Here is an 18,257-nt window from a genome sequence, read left to right on the forward strand (position 1 = left end):
GTTTAGAGTGAATGTGTGCAACCTAGTCTGAACCCATTTCTCACGAGGATCACGAGGTCACTCAGCCAGTGGTCTTAGGTGAATCCCTAGTGCAATAATTGTGAAATAGTCAATGTCAACTAAATGAAATTCAAAAATAGGTTGCCACGGTTACAGTTAAATTAGACACTTGTTCCGTTAGTAATAGCACACTGTACCTGACTCACTATTTCATTCTCACTTCCTCATTCTGAGACGAAAACAACACTAGATACTCACTTCCTTTGTGTCAGATGTGTGTTTGTGTCTTCTCTTAGCCAAGCCAGGAATCACACAGGGTGGTAAATACATGTCATTTAGCTAGCTGACGCTTTTATCCAAACCAATTATAGTACTGCGTGCATACATTTCCGTATTGTTGGCAGCAGCTAGATTTGAACCCACGTTCCTGATAATGATGTGCTCTGTTCCCCTGTCTACCCGTCAGAGATCCGGAATGGGAATCTAAAGACCATCCTGGGACTGTTCTTCATCCTGTCTCGCTACAAGCAGCAGCAGCAACAGCAGCAGCAGTACTACCAGTCCCTGGTAGAGCTTACACACCAGACCACCGGGGCGGCGCCGGCCAGCCCCCTCAAAACGCAACCAGAGATGCAGTCCAGGTAGGCTCAGTTGTCCTCAATGGCGCCGGGTGAAGTTGGCGCTAGATGCTACATTTTGGGTCAGTTTTGCATATTCCTTACTAATGGTTTACCAGTCACATTTGCAGCCACTATGCTGGTGTGTTATTTTGCTTCTGAACACATTTGATCTTGGGATATTTTGACTTTGGTGTACGGTTCAAATTGAGTTTGTCTCGTCCAAACAGGTCCCTGCTATGTATTTTCACACCATTTGTATTTATTATGGATCCAAGGCAGCAGCTAATCTTCCTGGGGTCCAGCAAAATTAAGACAGTTTATATAATGTTTTAAAACATTACAATACAGTCAGAGATTTCACAACACACTGTGTGCCCTCAGGCCCCTGCTCCACCACTACCACATATCTACAGTACTAAATCCATGTGTATGTGTGTGCATAGTGCGTATGTTATCGTGTGTGTGTGTGTGTGTGTGTGTGTGTGTGTGTGTGTGTGTGTGTGTGTGTGTGTGTGTGTGTGTGTGTGTGTCGATGCCTATGTTTGTGTTGCTTCACAGTCCCGGTTCCATAAGATGTTTTTTAATCTGTTTTTTTAAATCAAATTTTACTGCCTGCGTCAGTTACTTGATGTAGTGCCATGTAGTCATGGCTCTATGTAGTACAGTGTGCCTCACATAGTCTGTTCTGGACTTGGGGACTGTGAAGAGACCTCTTGTGGCCTGTCTTGCGGGGTATGTATGGGTGTCCGAGCTGTGTGCCAGTAGTTTAGACAGACATTTGACCATTTAATAAACAGATAGGAGCTAACAGAGGAACATTTCAACTCATTGCAGAAGTAGACAGAAAGTGGACTCTGCCTCTGCCCACTAAGCAATAAAAACAGGAAGGGATCCAGGGCCATGTGATGTAAATAGACAGCCCAGCCTGAGAGAAGCATCTGAAGAGAGGTTTAAAATGCCACAGATGGGTGGCATTCCCATGGCGACCTCAGGTTACACCTCCCAACCATCCCAACCAGGCCCTGGTCTGGCCTGCTGCTGGTGTATGGATGTATTCTGAGGTACCCGGTGTTGATCCTCTGGTCACTGTCAGGACTGCGGAACGCTAGAGAGGGAGAGAGGCAAGGAGGGGCAGAGTTTGAGAGGCTATAACTGAATAACTGAGTCTAGGGGTATTAGCCTGGTTATGGGTGGGAGGGGTGCGCAGAGAGGCACAGCTGCCCCTCATTCCTCCCTCTCGGGCCTCAGCTTTCTGGGACCTCTCCCAGTCAGAGGCAGCAACAAGCGACAGGTGCGGGTCCGATACCCCAAGCCGGGCCTTGGTGATGTCACACAGCAGAAGTAGGCCAGGAGGCCATAAGGAGCCAGGAACCAGAGGGCTAGTTAAATGTATGGGGCTGGCTTCCAACAACACCCAGGATCTGCCAGGGTTTCCTCAAGGTCTGCCAGGCCCAGTAACGTCTCATTCCCCTGGGGGAGATTAGTAAATCAACACCCCACGAGATGCGATGCACCACAGCCCATCACTGCTACAGGAAGCCATTGTTTTCCCAGTAGAGAAGTGGTCGGTGTGGTGGTGGTTTTAATGGAGAACCAGATACGGTGTGTGTCTGCATGTGTGTGTGTGTCAAAAATCTGACGCAAACCAGGATGATTAATCAGTCTGTCATAAATATTTCAGAACTGACACAAGAAGGATTTTTAGGTATTCAACTGTAGGGGAATATGAGGACATGTTACATTAGCCAATTAGCTTGAGCTGTAAAGTGTTTCAAGTGAAATATACTCTGAGTAAGCATTCACCTCTCTGCTCGTATGACATGCAGGTTAGCATTCACCTCTCTGCTCGTATGACATGCAGGTTAGCATTCACCTCTCTGCTCGTATGACATGCAGGTTAGCATTCACCTCTCTGCTCGTATGACATGCAGGTTAGCATTCACCTCTCTGCTCGTATGACATGCAGGTTAGCATTCACCTCTCTGCTCGTATGACATGCAGGTTAGCATTCACCTCTCTGCTCGTATGACATGCAGGTTAGCATTCACCTCTCTGCTCGTATAACATGCAGGTTAGCATTCACCTCTCTGCTCGTATGACATGCAGGTTAGCATTCACCTCTCTGCTCGTATAACATGCAGGTTAGCATTCACCTCTCTGCTCGTATGACATGCAGGTTAGCATTCACCTCTCTGCTCGTATAACATGCAGGTTAGCATTCACCTCTCTGCTCGTATGACATGCAGGTTAGCATTCACCTCTCTGCTCGTATAACATGCAGGTTAGCATTTTTCATCATGAATCTTGTACTGCTCTGCAGAGTGGACACTAGTTGGAACAGCCACAATGTCATTGAACCTAACCTTAACCCTAGCCTTAAGCACACTGCTAACCTTAACTCTAACCACACTGCTAACCCTAATGCCTAACCTTAACCACACTGCTAACCCTAATGCCTAACCTTAACCACACTGCTAACCCTAATGCCTAACCTTAACCACACTGCTAACCCTAATGCCTAACCTTAACCACACTGCTAACCCTAATGCCTAACCTTAACCACACTGCTAACCCTAATGCCTAACCTTAACCACACTGCTAACCCTAATGCCTAACCTTAACCACACTGCTAACCCTAATGCCTAACCTTAACCACACTGCTAACCCTAATGCCTAACCTTAACCACACTGCTAACCCTAATGCCTAACCTTAACCACACTGCTAACCCTAATGCCTAACCCTAACCGAAGACTAAAAAGCACATTTTTGTTTTCATACATTTTTACAGTATAGACAATTTTGACTTTGCAGCTGGCCCATCTAGCAGAAGTTTTGCCTCAAGGACAAGACTCATCCCAATAAACGTCAACCTGCGTACCGCATTGTCTGATTTCACAGACGTGACCAGCCCTGTCTGGATCTCCTGGATCTCCAAAAATACAATCTAGGACAATGTAGTCTGATCCACCGAACAATGTAGTGTTGCTTTTTATAAAGCAATTATCAATTATCTTTCACTCACTTAATCACACACACGTACACACATACACACACACACACACACACGTACACACACACGTCCTCCTCTCTCCCCCCAGACACCAGTGAGGCCGATCAGGGCTCCAGCAGCAGGTGCTGGCTATAGAAAGCCTAGTGCTGCAACTGTAAATGTGAGCAGGCCAAGTGCTCTGTACATGTGTGCGTGTGTGCATGTGTATATGTTGGGGGGAAACTCCCCATTGGTGGCCCGCGACACCCAGGAGCCTCTGGGGCTGGAACTGTAGAAGGTAGTGGGGCAGCATCGGCGATCCCTCCCACTTAACTCATCATGTCCCATGGTGAACAAGTTGACCCCCTTGTCTCGCGCTCGCGCCTGCCCACCGCCAAGCCCCGGGAGAGAAAGAGTCGTCTGCTCTATGGGAAAGCCAAGCCAGACCCCTCTAGGTACTGTACTGAGTAGAGTGTCGGTGCCTGTTGGCTCTCTGTTCTGATTTAAAGCCAAGCGTGGTACTGCTACTGTAGTTGGATTAGGAGACTGTATTGATGTCATCATGAACTGGTAATTGACTGCCTTTACTCAAACTAGTTTCACGTCGATGCTTAGTGTTATTGCCTGCATAGGTTTTGATGTGTCATTTTGTGAAGTTGGTTGAAAGGGAGCTATGAGTTGCTGCTTGTGGAGATGTTTCTATATGTTGTGTCTTTAAGGGAATCTACTCTATAGTCTGTAAATGAATCTACTCTAGAGTCTGTAAGTGAATCTACTCTATAGTCTGTAAGTGAATCTACTCTATAGTCTGTAAGTGAATCTACTCTATAGTCTGTAAGTGAATCTACTCTATAGTCTGTAAGGGAATCTACTCTATAGTTTGTAAGGGAATCTACTCTATAGTCTGTAAGGGAATCTACTCTATAGTCTGTAAGGGAATCTACTCTATAGTCTGTAAGGGAATCTACTCTATAGTCTGTTAGTGAATCTACTCTATAGTCTGTAAGGGAATCTACTCTATAGTCTGTAAGGGAATCTACTCTATAGTCTGTAAGGGAATCTACTCTATAGTCTGTAAGGGAATCTACTCTATAGTCTGTAAGGGAATCTACTCTATAGTCTGTAAGGGAATCTACTCTATAGTCTGTTAGTGAATCTACTCTATAGTCTGTAAGTGAATCTACTCTATAGTCTGTAAGTGAATCTACTCTATAGTCTGTAAGGGAATCTACTCTATAGTCTGTAAGTGAATCTACTCTATAGTCTGTAAGTGAATCTACTCTATAGTCTGTAAGGGAATCTACTCTATAGTCTGTAAGGGAATCTACTCTATAGTCTGTAAGGGAATCTACTCTATAGTCTGTAAGGGAATCTACTCTATAGTCTGTTAGTGAATCTACTCTATAGTCTAAGTGAATCTACTCTATAGTCTGTAAGGGAATCTACTCTATAGTCTGTAAGTGAATCTACTCTATAGTCTGTAAGGGAATCTACTCTATAGTCTGTAAGGGAATCTACTCTATAGTCTGTAAGTGAATCTACTCTATAGTCTGTAAGGGAATCTACTCTATAGTCTGTAAGTGAATCTACTCTATAGTCTAAGTGAATCTACTCTATAGTCTGTAAGTGAATCTACTCTATAGTCTGTAAGTGAATCTACTCTATAGTCTGTAAGGGAATCTACTCTATAGTCTGTAAGTGAATCTACTCTATAGTCTGTAAGGGAATCTACTCTATAGTCTGTAAGTGAATCTACTCTATAGTCTTTAAGGGAATCTACTCTATAGTCTGTAAGTGAATATACTCTATAGTCTGTAAGTGAATCTACTCTATAGTCTAAATTAATCTATTCTATAGTCTGTAAGTGAATCTACTCTATAGTCTGTAAGTGAATCTACTCTATAGTCTAAATGAACCTACTCTATAGTCTGTAAGTGAATCTACTCTATAGTCTGTAAGTGAATCTACTCTATAGTCTGTAAGTGAATCTACTCTATAGTCTGTAAGTGAATCTACTCTATAGTCTGTAAGTGAATCTACTCTATAGTCTGTAAGGGAATCTACTCTATAGTCTGTAAGTGAATCTACTCTATAGTCTGTAAGTTAATCTACTCTATAGTCTGTAAGTGAGTCTACTCTATAGTCTGTAAGTGAATCTACTCTATAGTCTGTAAGGGAATCTACTCTATAGTCTGTAAGTGAATCTACTCTATAGTCTGTAAGTGAATCTACTCTATAGTCTGTAAGTGAATCTACTCTATAGTCTGTAAGTGAATCTACTCTATAGTCTGTAAGTGAATCTACTCTATAGTCTGTAAGTGAATCTACTCTATAGTCTGTTAGTGAATCTACTCTATAGTCTGTTAGTGAATCTACTCTATAGTCTGTAAGTGAATCTACTCTATAGTCTGTAAGTGAATCTACTCTATAGTCTGTAAGGGAATCTACTCTATAGTCTGTAAGGGAATCTACTCTATAGTCTGTAAATGAATCTACTCTATAGTCTGTTAGTGAATCTACTCTATAGTCTAAGTGAATCTACTCTATAGTCTGTAAGTGAATCTACTCTATAGTCTGTAAGGGAATCTAATCGGAGGTTTCTGAGCGGTCGTGTTTCAATGTTTCTATATGTAATAATATGATCATTGCTGTCTTTTCACACCGGCATCAGTTCATCACTATATTGACAGTTCCGTCTAGATTATCCTTTGACCTTTAGATGAGCTGTATACAGCAATTGATAGAACTGAAGTTATGAATGTGGTAAGGGATTGTGTAAAGGCGCTAGGCAGCCCCCTGTGTGTCTTTACTTTGAGAGGTAGAGCGAGAGATACTATTCCCATTCCCTGATTTAGCCTCGTTTAAAAGGGCGTGTGTGGGTGCGTGCGCGTGTGTGTGTGTGTGTGTGTATATGTGTGTATGCATGTGTGGGTGTGTGGGTGTGTCACTGTCGGAGGACACCCTCATACCTACTGTCAACAGAGGAATCTGCCGCTGTGGATCATGGAGGGATTAGCTATTGGCTGACCTCAGAATTATGACAATGTTGAGGCAAAGTGAATAGATAACCACAGCTCATATCTAATAGGACAGCGATGCCTCTCCAATATAGGTCTCATATGCTATGCGCAAGGCCGTTGTCGCAGTTCATTAGATTGCGCTCGGTGATGTATGTCCTAATCAATGTGACCTGACATATTGTACAGCGTATCTTTACCTCATATGTTTTCTCCACATGGAAATATCTTAAAGGTCGTGGTTTGGATAAACGCTAGAGGGTAGGAATATACTGTGGCTTTTATGTTCCAGCAGACTTTATAGGGGATGCATTGGGCCACACTGAAACATGTGCTGTGCAGTCCCCTGTCAGTTTAATTAAGTGAAACACATGCTGCTGTACAATTTCAATGCACTGTAGGCTAGTGTAGCGCTAGCTCTTTCTACCAGTTCCACAGACCAGTAGCTAGTGATCTAGCCCTGTGACCCTCTCTAACTTTAAATAAACCCCATCCGTTAACCTGACACTAATGCCTATTCACAATAGGGCCATCTGAAATATGAAACTCAGGGAGAAAATGGGAAAAGATCCAAGGCACGTTCATGATAAAAGATGAGAAAGGTTTGAGCAGAGTTGTTGCGCCCACGTTGCGGCTTCATCCTCTGGGAATGATGGCTTGTATTAATCATGGCACCGCGGCTATCTTCCCTACGTGAACCATTTACTTTACCCCTCACACAAAGGATTCTGGGAGGAGAGAGGATAGGGGAGGGAGTGGGGAGCATCGTTGGTTACGTGTTTTTTATTACGTCTCTGTCAGATGCCATACATACACCTTCCAATTAACACAATAATATGAACAGGTAGATATAATGGGAAATTGCCCTGTGTGTGTTTTTGAAGCACTATGGTACTTCCCTAGCGCTTTGATGTTTTATTTTTTTATTTAACCTTTTAACCAGCTAGGCTAGTTGAGAACAAGTTCTCATTTACAACTGCGACCTGGCCAAGATAAAGCATAGCAGTTAGACACATACAACAATATTCCATGTGTAACAACCAGTTACTGACAGCTGGTGCTTAAAGCTAGTGAGGGAGATATGGGTCTCCAGCTTCAGTGATTTTTGCAGTTTGTTCCAGTCATTGGCAGCAGAGAACTGTAAGGAAAGGCGACCAAAGGAGGAATTGGCTTTGGGGGTGACCAGTGAGATATACCTGCTGGAGCGCGTGCTACGAGTGGGTGCTGCTATGGTGACCAGTGAGCTGAGATAAGGCGGGGCTTTACCTAACAGAGACTTGTAGATAACCTGTAGCCAGTGGGTTTGGCGACGAGTATGAAGCGAGGGTCAACCAACAAGAGCATACAGGTCGCAAGGTGTGGGTAGTATATGGGGTTTTGGTGACAAAACGGATGGCACTGTGATAGACTGCATCCAATTTGTTGAGTAGAGTGTTGGAGGCTATTTTATAGATGACATCGCCGAAGTCGAGGATCGGTAGGATGGTCAGTTTGACAAGGGTATGTTTGGCAGCATGAGTGAAGGATGCTTTGTTGTGAAATCGGAAGTCGATTCTAGATTTAATTTTGGATTGGAGATGCTTGATGTGAGTCTGGAAGGAGAGTTTACAGTCTAACCAGACACCTAGGTATTTGTAGTTGTCCACGTATTCTAAGTCAGAGCCGTCCAGAGTAGTGATGCTGGACGGGCGGGCAGGTGCGGGCAGTGATCGATTGAATAGCATGCATTTAGTTTTACTTGCATTTAAGAGCAGTTGGAGGCCACAGAAGGAGTGTTGTATGGCATTGAAGCTCATCTGGAGGTTAGTTAACACATTGTCCAAAGAGGGGCCAGAAGTATACAGAATGGTGTCGTCTGCTTAGAGGTGGATTAGAGAATCACCAGCAGCAAGAGCGACATCATTGATGTATACAGAGAAGAGAGTCAGCCCAAGAATTTAACCCTGCGGCAACCCCATAGAGACTGCAAGAGGACCGGAAGAGAACCAGGCGAGGCAATCATTTGAGAAACCAATGCTGTCGAGTCTGCCAATAAGAATGTGGTGATTGACAGAGTCGAAAGCCTTGGCCAGGTCGATGATGCTCTATGATACTTCCCTAGCTCATTGAAGCTCTATGGTACTTCCCTAGCTCATTGAAGCTCTATGGTACTTCCTTAGCTCATTAAAGCTCTATGGTACTTCCCTAGCTCATTGATGATCAATGGTACTTCCCTAGTTCATTGAAGCTCTATGGTACTTCCCTAGCTCATTGATGCTCAATGGTACTTCCCTAGCTCTTGAAGCTCAATGGTACTTCCCTAGCTCATTGAAGCTCTGTGGTAATTCCCTAGCTCATTGAAGCTCTACGGTACTTATTTAGCTCATTGGCATACAGCAGAAGAAGAGCCATGCATAATGGATATCTCAGAGGTCAATTAGTAGCCACCCTTAACGGTGTTGTCAGAAACCGAATGTTTCTGGTTCTTAGGGATACAGAATTTTCAATCTAACTTCCGTTTCCCCTAAAAAACGGAAGTGGGAACTCCGCCCAGGTGCTTTTCTTCGTCTGCCTTGTTTGGTTAATTAGTAGCCAACAATGACTTGGCACCTCCTCAAAATCAAATCAAAGCCGTGTTAATTTACTAGGGAGAGAGAGCGTCCACAGTTACGACTTAGACAGTCAGTTTGACTAAAACTCATTAGAGCTGGGGGTAATTTGAACAGGAGCACTACGCTACACCAAATGATCGTTATCACTTTCATTGGGAGATGGGAGTTCATTGGGAGGCCAACCATGCATTGATAAGGGTATGGCTCTGTGTTGCCCAGTTTTAATCGAAGATAAGATCTCTTCAGTAGCCCTAATGAAACCAACTGAGAAATAATGTCTAATAAATTATTTATTTATTCTGTAAAATGGAATACTTTCTCATCACAAGTGGCACCAAAACCTCCCTCTCCCAACTTCCTTCCATCTGTCCTTCCTTTTCCTGTCTCTCTCCCATCTGGGAGGAAGTGACCTGTGAACCATAAAGATGACCTGAATATTTATATCTTATAAGAATAATAATAATAATGATAATCTGCATATACCTTCTGTCGCTTCTGTAAAACTGCGCTAATTTTGCCCTTGAAAACCGCAGTTATTTTATTCCGATAATTATTGTGTGCCAATTTACCCAGCATGCATTAAGTGTTCAGTCTAGTCTTAATTTACATTCCAAGGCAACTGGCACTGGGACTGGGTATCACTCACCTCTTATGGGTGGGTTTATTGACCCTCATCTCTTCCACTAGCCTAAAACTAAATAACTAACAAACAGATATACACAGAGGACATGTCCTGACTGTCGGGCAAGATCAGGTAACTCTAGATGACCAATGCCATTGTTTATTCAGAAACCTGTGTGTTTTGTTTGTTTGTGATGACAGTTAAAGGCCAGGGAGGTCAGCTTTCCTGAGTCCACTCTGGCGTTGTCTTAGTGGGTCAGCTTTGGGAATTAGGCTACAGTATTGCTTGTGTGATTTACAGAGTACAGTCGTGGCCAAAAGTTTTGAGAATGACACAAATATTAATTTCCACAAGGTTTGCTGCTTCAGTGTCTTTAGATATTTTTGTCAGATGTTACTATGGAATACTGAAGTATAATTACAAGTGTCAAAGCCTTTTATTGACAATTACATGAAGTTGATGCAAAAAGTTAATATTTACAGGGTTGACCCTTCTTTTTCAAGACCTCTGCAATCCGCCCTGGCATGATGTCAATTAACTTCTGGGCCACATCCTGACTGATGGCAGCCCATTCTCGCATAATAAATGCTTGGAGTTTGTCAGAATTTGTGGATTTTGGTTTGTCCACCTGCCTCTTGAGGATTGACCACAAGTTCTCAATTGGATTAAGGTCTGGGTAGTTTCTTGGCCATGGACCAAAAATATTGATGTTTTGTTCCCTGAGCCACTTAGTATTCACTTTTGCCTTATGGCAAGGTGCTCCATCATGCTGGAAAAGGCATTGTTCGTCACCAAACTGTTCCTGGATAGTTGGGAGATGTTGCTCTCAGAGGATGTGTTGGTACCATTCTTTATTCATGGCTCTGTTCTTAGGCAAAATTGTGAGTGAGCCCACTCCCTTGGCTGAGAAGCAAACCCACACATGAATGGTCTCAGGATGCTTTACTGTTGGCATGACACAGGACTGATGGTAGCGCTCACCTTGTCTTCTCCGGACAAGCTTTTTTCCGGATGCCCCAAACAATCGGAAAGGGGATTCATCAGAGAAAATGACTTTACCCCAGTCCTCAGCAGTCCAATCCCTGTACCTTTTGCAGAATATCAGTCTGTCCCTAATGTTTTTTTGTGGAGAGAAGTGGCTTCTTTGCTGCCCTTCTTGACACCATGCCATCCTCCAAAAGTCTTTGCCTCACTGGGCGTGCAGATGCACTCACACCTGCCTGCTGTCATTCCTGAGCAAGCCCTGTGCTGGTGGTGCCCCGATCCCGCAGCTGAATCAACTTTAGGAGACGGTCCTGGTGCTTGCTGGACTTTCTTGGGCACCCTGAAGCCTTCTTCACAACAATTGAACCGCTCTCCTTGAAGTTCTTGATGATCCGATAAATGGTTGATTTAGGTGCAATCTTACTGGCAGCAATATCCTTGCCTGTGAAGCCCTTTTTGTGCAAAGCAATGATGACGGCATGTGTTTCCTTTCAGGTAACCATGTTTGACAGAGGAAGAACAATGATTTCAAGCACCACCCTCCGTTTGAAGCTTCCAGTCTGTTATTCAAAGTAAATCAGCATGACAGAGTGATCTCCAGCCTTGTTCTCGTCAACTCTCACACCTGTGTTAACGAAAGAATCACTGACATGATGTCTGCTGGTCCTTTTGTGGCAGCGCTGAAATGTTTTTTTGGGGGGGGATTCAGTTCATTTGCATGGCAAAGAGGGACTTTGCAATTCATCTGATCACTCTTCATAACATTCTGGAGTATATGCAAATTGCCATCACACAAACTGAGGCAGCAGACTTTGTGAAAATTTATATTTGTGTCATTCTCAAAACTTTTGGCAACGACTGCACAGGGGACCTTCTTCCCTTAAACTGTAGACATGAATAACCTGCTTCACACTGGACTGACTGACAGTCCACCACAACCACAGGAGGCTGTTGAGGGGAGAACAGCTCATAATAATGTCCGGAACAAAGGAAATGGAATGTCAACAAACACCTGGAAACCATGTGATACCATGTGATTCTACTGGTTCCGCTCCAGCCATTACCACGAGCCCGTTCTCCTCAATTAAGGTGTCACCAACCTCCTGTGGTCCACAACATACCCAAGGGTCTCTTGATTATCAAAGGGTGCACAGCATTTAAATTCATCAAGTAGTAAAAATACTGTTTAATATGGGGAGGACAGTCTCGTGGTAATTGCAGAAGCGGAATCGGTGGAATGGTATCAAATACATCAAACACATCCATCCTTACCTCTGCAGCCTCCACTGAAACATAGATATACAAAACCTAGAATGGTGTAGCAGTACATATTTTTCTGGACACTGTGGCATTGCTCTTAGTTGAGCATAATGGTCATGTCCACCCAGGTGCGAACCTCGACGACTCCGGTGTACACAGAGGGGGTAGAGGTAGAGCAACCACTGCTGCCCCAGAACACAATACCGACCAGGCTCCACACCTTGTTCTTCTCACAGACCAGGGGGCCACCGGAGTCCCCCATGCAGGAGGAAACACCTTTACCGCCAGCACAGATCATTTCATGAATCATGTTGCCCCAGTGCTTCTTGCACTCCTCCTCAGACAGGAGGGGCACAGCACCCTGCTGCAGTTGTGTTGGGGTAATTGGCAGGCTGGTAGCTGCTCTTGCACCAGCCGGAAGTCACACAGGTCATGCCAGGGGCGAAGTTGTCTTCGTACGAAGCCAGACACACGGGGGACACTTTGGCACTCAGGGTGGTGGTGGTGGCCAGCTTGATCAAGAGGATGTCATTTTTGATGGTGCTGGGGTTCCACCTGGAGTGGGTGAACACTTTAGCAGGCTTCAGGATCTGGATGGCCTCATTGTTCATGAGCATGTCGTGCTCGCCGGTGGGAGGTCTTGACATCGCAGTGAGCAGCAGTCACCACCTAGTACTCGTTTATCAGGGAAACTCCACAAAAGTGGGTGCCAGATTGCTGCAGGGACACCTGCCAGGGCCAGGAGTGGGGCACAGCCTCCTCACCATTGATGACGCGGCCATAGCCACGGGAGAGATGGCGGGGGTCCCGCAGACGTAGGCTGCGCTTACAAACGCGAGACAGGAGACGAACCAGAGAAAAGCCATTGTGATAACGCGACAGTCTAGAAGACAGAGATACTATTTATCTCCAAACCCCATCCACCTGTAACCAATCAGAGACTGTGGTGTGTCCAACCCTCCCAAAAGCCGAGGGTAGCCATGGTAGAATATTAACATCAAGGATGTCATCCTGCTGGAACCAGTCTGATGAGTTGGGACTCCAGACTGATAAAATTGTAAACTTAGCAATCAGGCTGGTTCTACAATGCTAGGGGGATGTCCAGCTGCTTGTCAATGCTGGGCAATCAAACAGTTCTCAGTCAAGTACCAGGAGGGCGACGGCCTCTTATCCTAGCTTAATGCTAATATAACCAAAAAAAATTCAATCATTTTTAAAATTATTGTGTGCTTGTTGACATTTACTGCATTTATTGAAAAGAACTAGGAACATAAGCATGGACTACTGTAGGTAGCTATGTTAGCTAGCAACATATATTTGGAAAAGCTAGGCACATGCCAAAACTTAGCTGTCTAGCTAGCTCACTTTGCTAGGACGATAGCTGGCTGTGAAGATGTTTAACGAGCTAGCGGAAGCTAATGGCATGACTGATGCTAACAAGCTAAGCGAGATAGATAGCTAACGTATGATGCATTATGCTCTCTGGCCTTATACCAAGTAGTATAAGATACTACTAAGTGTATTATTAGACATTATAAATGCATTTATAAGGCCTTATATGTATCCCTCATTGAAAGTGTTACCAGTCAGTATTTAGCTTTGATCAATAGGCCGTTTTCAGTTATAACAATGTTTTCTATATGCTTAGTACTATTGCATGCATAGGTTTTTACTTACTATTTTGTCAAGTTGAGGTTAGTTGCTGCCTTTGGAAATTGCTTCAGTCTGCAATTTAACTTAAGGATCTGCCCCTTTTTAAATTTTGGCCTAAAATGACATACCCAAATCTAACTGCCTATAGCTCAGAACCTGAAGCAAGGATATGCATATTCTTGAAACCATTTGAAAGGAAACACTGACGTTTGTGGAAATGTGAAATGCATGTTGGAGAATATAACACATTAGATCTGGTAAAGATAATACAAAGACAAAAACCATGCATTTGATTGTATTTTTCTGTACCGTTTGTACCATCTTTGAAATTCAAGAGAAAGGCCATAATGTATTTATCCAGCCCAGACGCAAATTTGATTTTGGCCACTAGATGGCAGTAGTGACTGTGCAAAGTTTTAGACGGATCCAATGAACCATTGCATTTATGTTCAACATTTTCTATCAAGACTGCCCAAATGTGCCTAATTGGTTTATTAATAACTTTTCAAGTTCATAACTGTGCGCTCTCCTCAAACAATAGCATGATATTATTTCACTGTAATAGCTACTGTAAATTGGAGAGTGCAGTTAGATTAACAAGGATTTAAGCTTTCGGCCAATATCAGATATGTCTTATGTCCTGGGAAATGTTCTTGTTACTGACAACCTCCTGCTAATCGCATTAGCCTACATTAGCTCAACCGTCCCGTGGGGGACCCACCGATCCTGTAGAGGTTACGACTCTGAGGTTTTTTGTGGTAATGTCTCAAAATGACTACATGTAATACTATGAGAATTTCTGTCTTTTCATGAGGCTCGGTTGTCAGTGCAGCGACAGTGTGAGTTGGTCCTTTGTCCGAGCGTGCATGTGTGTATTAATGCATGTGTCGGCAGGTATGTGTGTGGCTGTGCATTGATTCTCTTCCTCAATAGTGTGCAGCGATTTCTACAGTCACACACAGCAGATACAATCACAACATATGCATCTTGCTCTAAATGAGTATAACATCCTGGCGTTTTAAAGAAACGTTCTACTTTTCACATACTATAAAACGTTATATTTTCACACATCCAAAATGCTGACTAGAACGCAAGTATGGGTATTCAGACACGGTCTGCGTCTTTACTTTGGATAGAAAGGTAGAGCGAGATATGGAATTAACACTTCCTGATTAGCCTCGTTAAAATGGCACATGTTGTTATGTGTCTGCTGTATGTGACTGTTGCAAACCAAACGCTAGGCTAGATACAAGGTTAGGTCATGCGTTAATAGAAGCTTATTGCTTTTCTTTTGTCATTTGCTGTGGCATATCAAGAATAGCGTCATTAAACTTTCAGATAGAACAGCAACAAGTATGTTTGCATCATACCCTTGGAATATCGATGATATAGACACAGCTGGAATGCTGTTTCAGCCAATCAGCATCCAGGATCCAAAATACCCGGTTTATAATAGCCCTTATACACTAGGTTTTAAGTCTTGTCAATGATTCCGTGCTACTGTAGCTTTTTATTTATTTATTTTTAAATTTGACAATCCGAAACATACAATATACTTGCAGTGAAGCCGCTCAACAACTACATCATCAAACAGAATCCCATTCAGAGCGACACACAAGGGCACGTTGACAGATCTCCCACTAGGCCAAAAAACATGAACCTGAACCCTCCAAGATCCCCTCTCACAGTTCCCAAATAGCTGTCCCTCAACCATTCGAGACCCCTAACGCTAGCAGTAGATTCAGTCAGCAGTAACCCGACTTTACATTAAGTTCCTCTCGTGTACTAAAATATTACGTTGTGAATGTAGTAATCATACAACTACTGCACAATAATATTTTTTATGTTCAAGTATGTTTATTGAATGTCATGTTCAGTTCAGACCAATGGGTGGCACTCTCAGTCTTGGTAGCTAATGTTTAGTTGTTGTACATTACATAGTAATATATAGAATGACATAGCAATACATAGTATGACATAACAATGCATAAAATGACATAGCAATATACAGGATGGACAGGGACGCTGCAGCATGGCTCTTAGTTGGCGGCCAGGGTCTGGTCCACCCAGGAACGGAGCTCGGTGACGCGGGCGTACACAGCGGGGGTAGTGGTGGAGCAACGGCTGCTGCCCCAGGACACAATACCGACCAGGGTCCAGACGTTGTCCTTCTCACAGACCAGGGGGCCACCGGAGTCACCCATGCAGGAGGTAGCACCAGCACCACCGGCACAGATCATGACGTCGGAGATGCTGCTCCCCCAGTGCTGCTTGCACTGCTCGTTGGACAGCAGGGGCAGAGCAGCCTGCTGCAGCTCGTTAGGGGTGTTGATAGCATTGTAGCGCAGCAGACCCCAGCCGGAGGTCACACAGGTCATGCCAGGTGCAAAGATGTCGGCGGTCTCAGCCAGGCACACCGGGGACACATTGGTGTTCAGGACAGCAGGGGTGGACAGCTTGATCAGGGAGATATCGTTGTTGATGGTACTGGGGTTCCACTTGGGGTGGGTGAACACCTGTGGGTGAGGAGAGGGGGTGCGGTGGGTTGAGGGAGAGAAGGGACAGTTAGAACTGAAACCTTTATGAAATGGAGAGTTCAGGTAGGACTACAGGACGTCGTTGCTCCGACGGATCACTGATCGGATCAGCTGAGCTGGCGGGGGATAGGCTGATCCTAGAGCAGCGCCTGAGGGGAACTTCTACCCAGAGCTATAGAGGAGGATGTGTGACTGTGCTGTACCTTAGCGGGCTTCAGGATCTGGATGTCCTCAGCATTGTTGCCGCTGCCCCTCTTGTGCTCTCCAACGATCACGCGGTGGTAGGTAGCGACGTTGCAGTGAGCGGCGGTGACCACCCAGTTCTCGTTGATCAGGGATCCCCCACAGAAGTGGAAGCCGCTGGTCTGCTGCAGAGATACCTGCCAGGGCCAGGAGTGGGGCACAGCCTCCTCACCATTAACGATGCGGGCATAGCCAGACACCTCGGGCTTGATGGCGGGGATGCCGCAGCCTGTTTACATGAGATATTTTGCAAACACTTAGCTCGTCATGTTTTATAACGACAGTAAATGCTCTGTTTAATGCAACATACTCAACCATGGGCATCCAACGTACGGAAGTGTTTCCAAATAACATCACCAGGTGCTAGCAATGTAGCAGTAGCACATAATGAGAACAGTAGTGGTCCAAGACCAGAGCCTTGAGGCACTCCACAACTTACTTTTACACTTTTAGCATTAAAACAAGGGTTAAGGGTTAAATCAAGGAGGTAACACTGTAGGTAAAGAGAAGGTGTGAATACTCACCGTAGGCGGCGCTGATGAAGGCGAGACAGGACACGAACCAGAGGAAAGCCATTGTGAGAATGTGACAGTCTAGTGGACCGGGGACCCTATTTATTCCCAAACCCCACCTGTCTATAACCAATGGGAGACCGAGGTGTGTCCACCTCACTTGAAAATTGAGGGTAACCATGGTAGAATATTAACCTCAAGGAGGGGAATGATGTATCCAGCTGCTTATCGACGCTGGGCGATCAGACTGTTCTCAGCCATGTAATAGGAGGTTTAGAGCAGTTATCGAAACATGACCTTGAGTGCTCTCAGAAACTGTGCTCCAAACGGCCTCTTACCATCACAGAGGGAAAGGCCCCCTTCCCACTCAACCCTATTACGATGACATTTTAGTATTTGTTTTAGCAGACGCTCTTATCCAGAGCGACTTGCAGTTAGTGCATTCATCTTAAGATAGCTAGGTGAGACAACCACATCTCACAGTCATAGTAAGCACAGTGTCCTCAATAAAGCAGCTATCAGCAAAGTCCCTGCTAGTAAGACAATGACAAGCGTGAGTGTTAGTGCAAGAAAGACAACCTCTCCTCCCCCTCATCTTGTAGTACATCTCCCAGGGTTCATTGAGACATAGGAAGCAGTTTGAACACTTTGTAAGATAAACCATTACATATAGTATGTGGAACATGTTGTTTCTTTAGGAAAGGGTCATTGGAGTATTTAGATCAATGGTTGACTGTTGACTGTCATTCGATATACTGTATCCAACGTCATTTTAAATGTATTTTCAAACCAGAGATGTACACGTATAGCTCTGTATAGTGCTAGAGAAGGTTTTAGCTAACAGTTTTAACACTTTATATGCAACCCTTTTATACAGTGCTGTGTAAAATTCATATTGCATGATCATGAATGAATTTGAGTCTCATGTGGAATCATTTGGTATTTTCTTGTTATTTTTCTCATTTTGAGGTGATGTAACCCTATTTCCTACATGTGTCCTTGGTTGAACTGATAACACATGTCCATTCCCTCTCCACTGGAAAACACACACCTGCAATTCAAAACCCCAGATAACAACTCTCTAGGGTCCCTTTCACTATGTGTTCCTCTTGTTTTAGTCTTTTGACTTATATCACTGAAGATTATTACATACTAAAACCACTTTGTCCTCGATCCTTACACCTCTATCAGGCTAACATAATGTTACCTATTGCTATCAGGCTAACAT

General features: G+C 44.2%; 2 protein-coding genes and 1 pseudogene across 7 annotated transcripts in view; 1 reads left to right on the forward strand and 2 right to left on the reverse strand.

Annotated features, from left to right (window-relative positions):
* LOC139393207 (neuron navigator 3) overlaps positions 1–18,257 on the forward strand; it is a 233,241-nt gene that overhangs the window by 90,568 nt on the left and 124,416 nt on the right. For all 6 annotated transcript variants that reach the window (XM_071141644.1, XM_071141645.1, XM_071141647.1 and 3 more), the window contains exon 5: positions 467–641. In XM_071141644.1, coding sequence (XP_070997745.1) covers positions 467–641 — 175 coding nt within the window. The remainder of the gene's footprint in view (positions 1–466; positions 642–18,257) is intronic.
* On the reverse strand, positions 12,182–12,950 carry LOC139393210 (chymotrypsin B-like; annotated as a pseudogene).
* On the reverse strand, positions 15,575–17,144 carry LOC139393209 (chymotrypsin B-like). The gene is made up of 3 exons (XM_071141650.1): positions 17,042–17,144; positions 16,478–16,746; positions 15,575–16,253 (listed from the first exon to the last, which is right to left on the reverse strand). The coding sequence occupies exons 1-3, from the start codon at positions 17,091–17,093 to the stop codon at positions 15,777–15,779; spliced, it is 798 nt and encodes a 265-aa protein (XP_070997751.1). The 5' UTR covers positions 17,094–17,144; the 3' UTR covers positions 15,575–15,776.

This window comes from Oncorhynchus clarkii, chromosome 33 (assembly GCF_045791955.1).
Source record: "Oncorhynchus clarkii lewisi isolate Uvic-CL-2024 chromosome 33, UVic_Ocla_1.0, whole genome shotgun sequence".
NCBI classification, from domain to species: domain Eukaryota; kingdom Metazoa; phylum Chordata; class Actinopteri; order Salmoniformes; family Salmonidae; genus Oncorhynchus; species Oncorhynchus clarkii.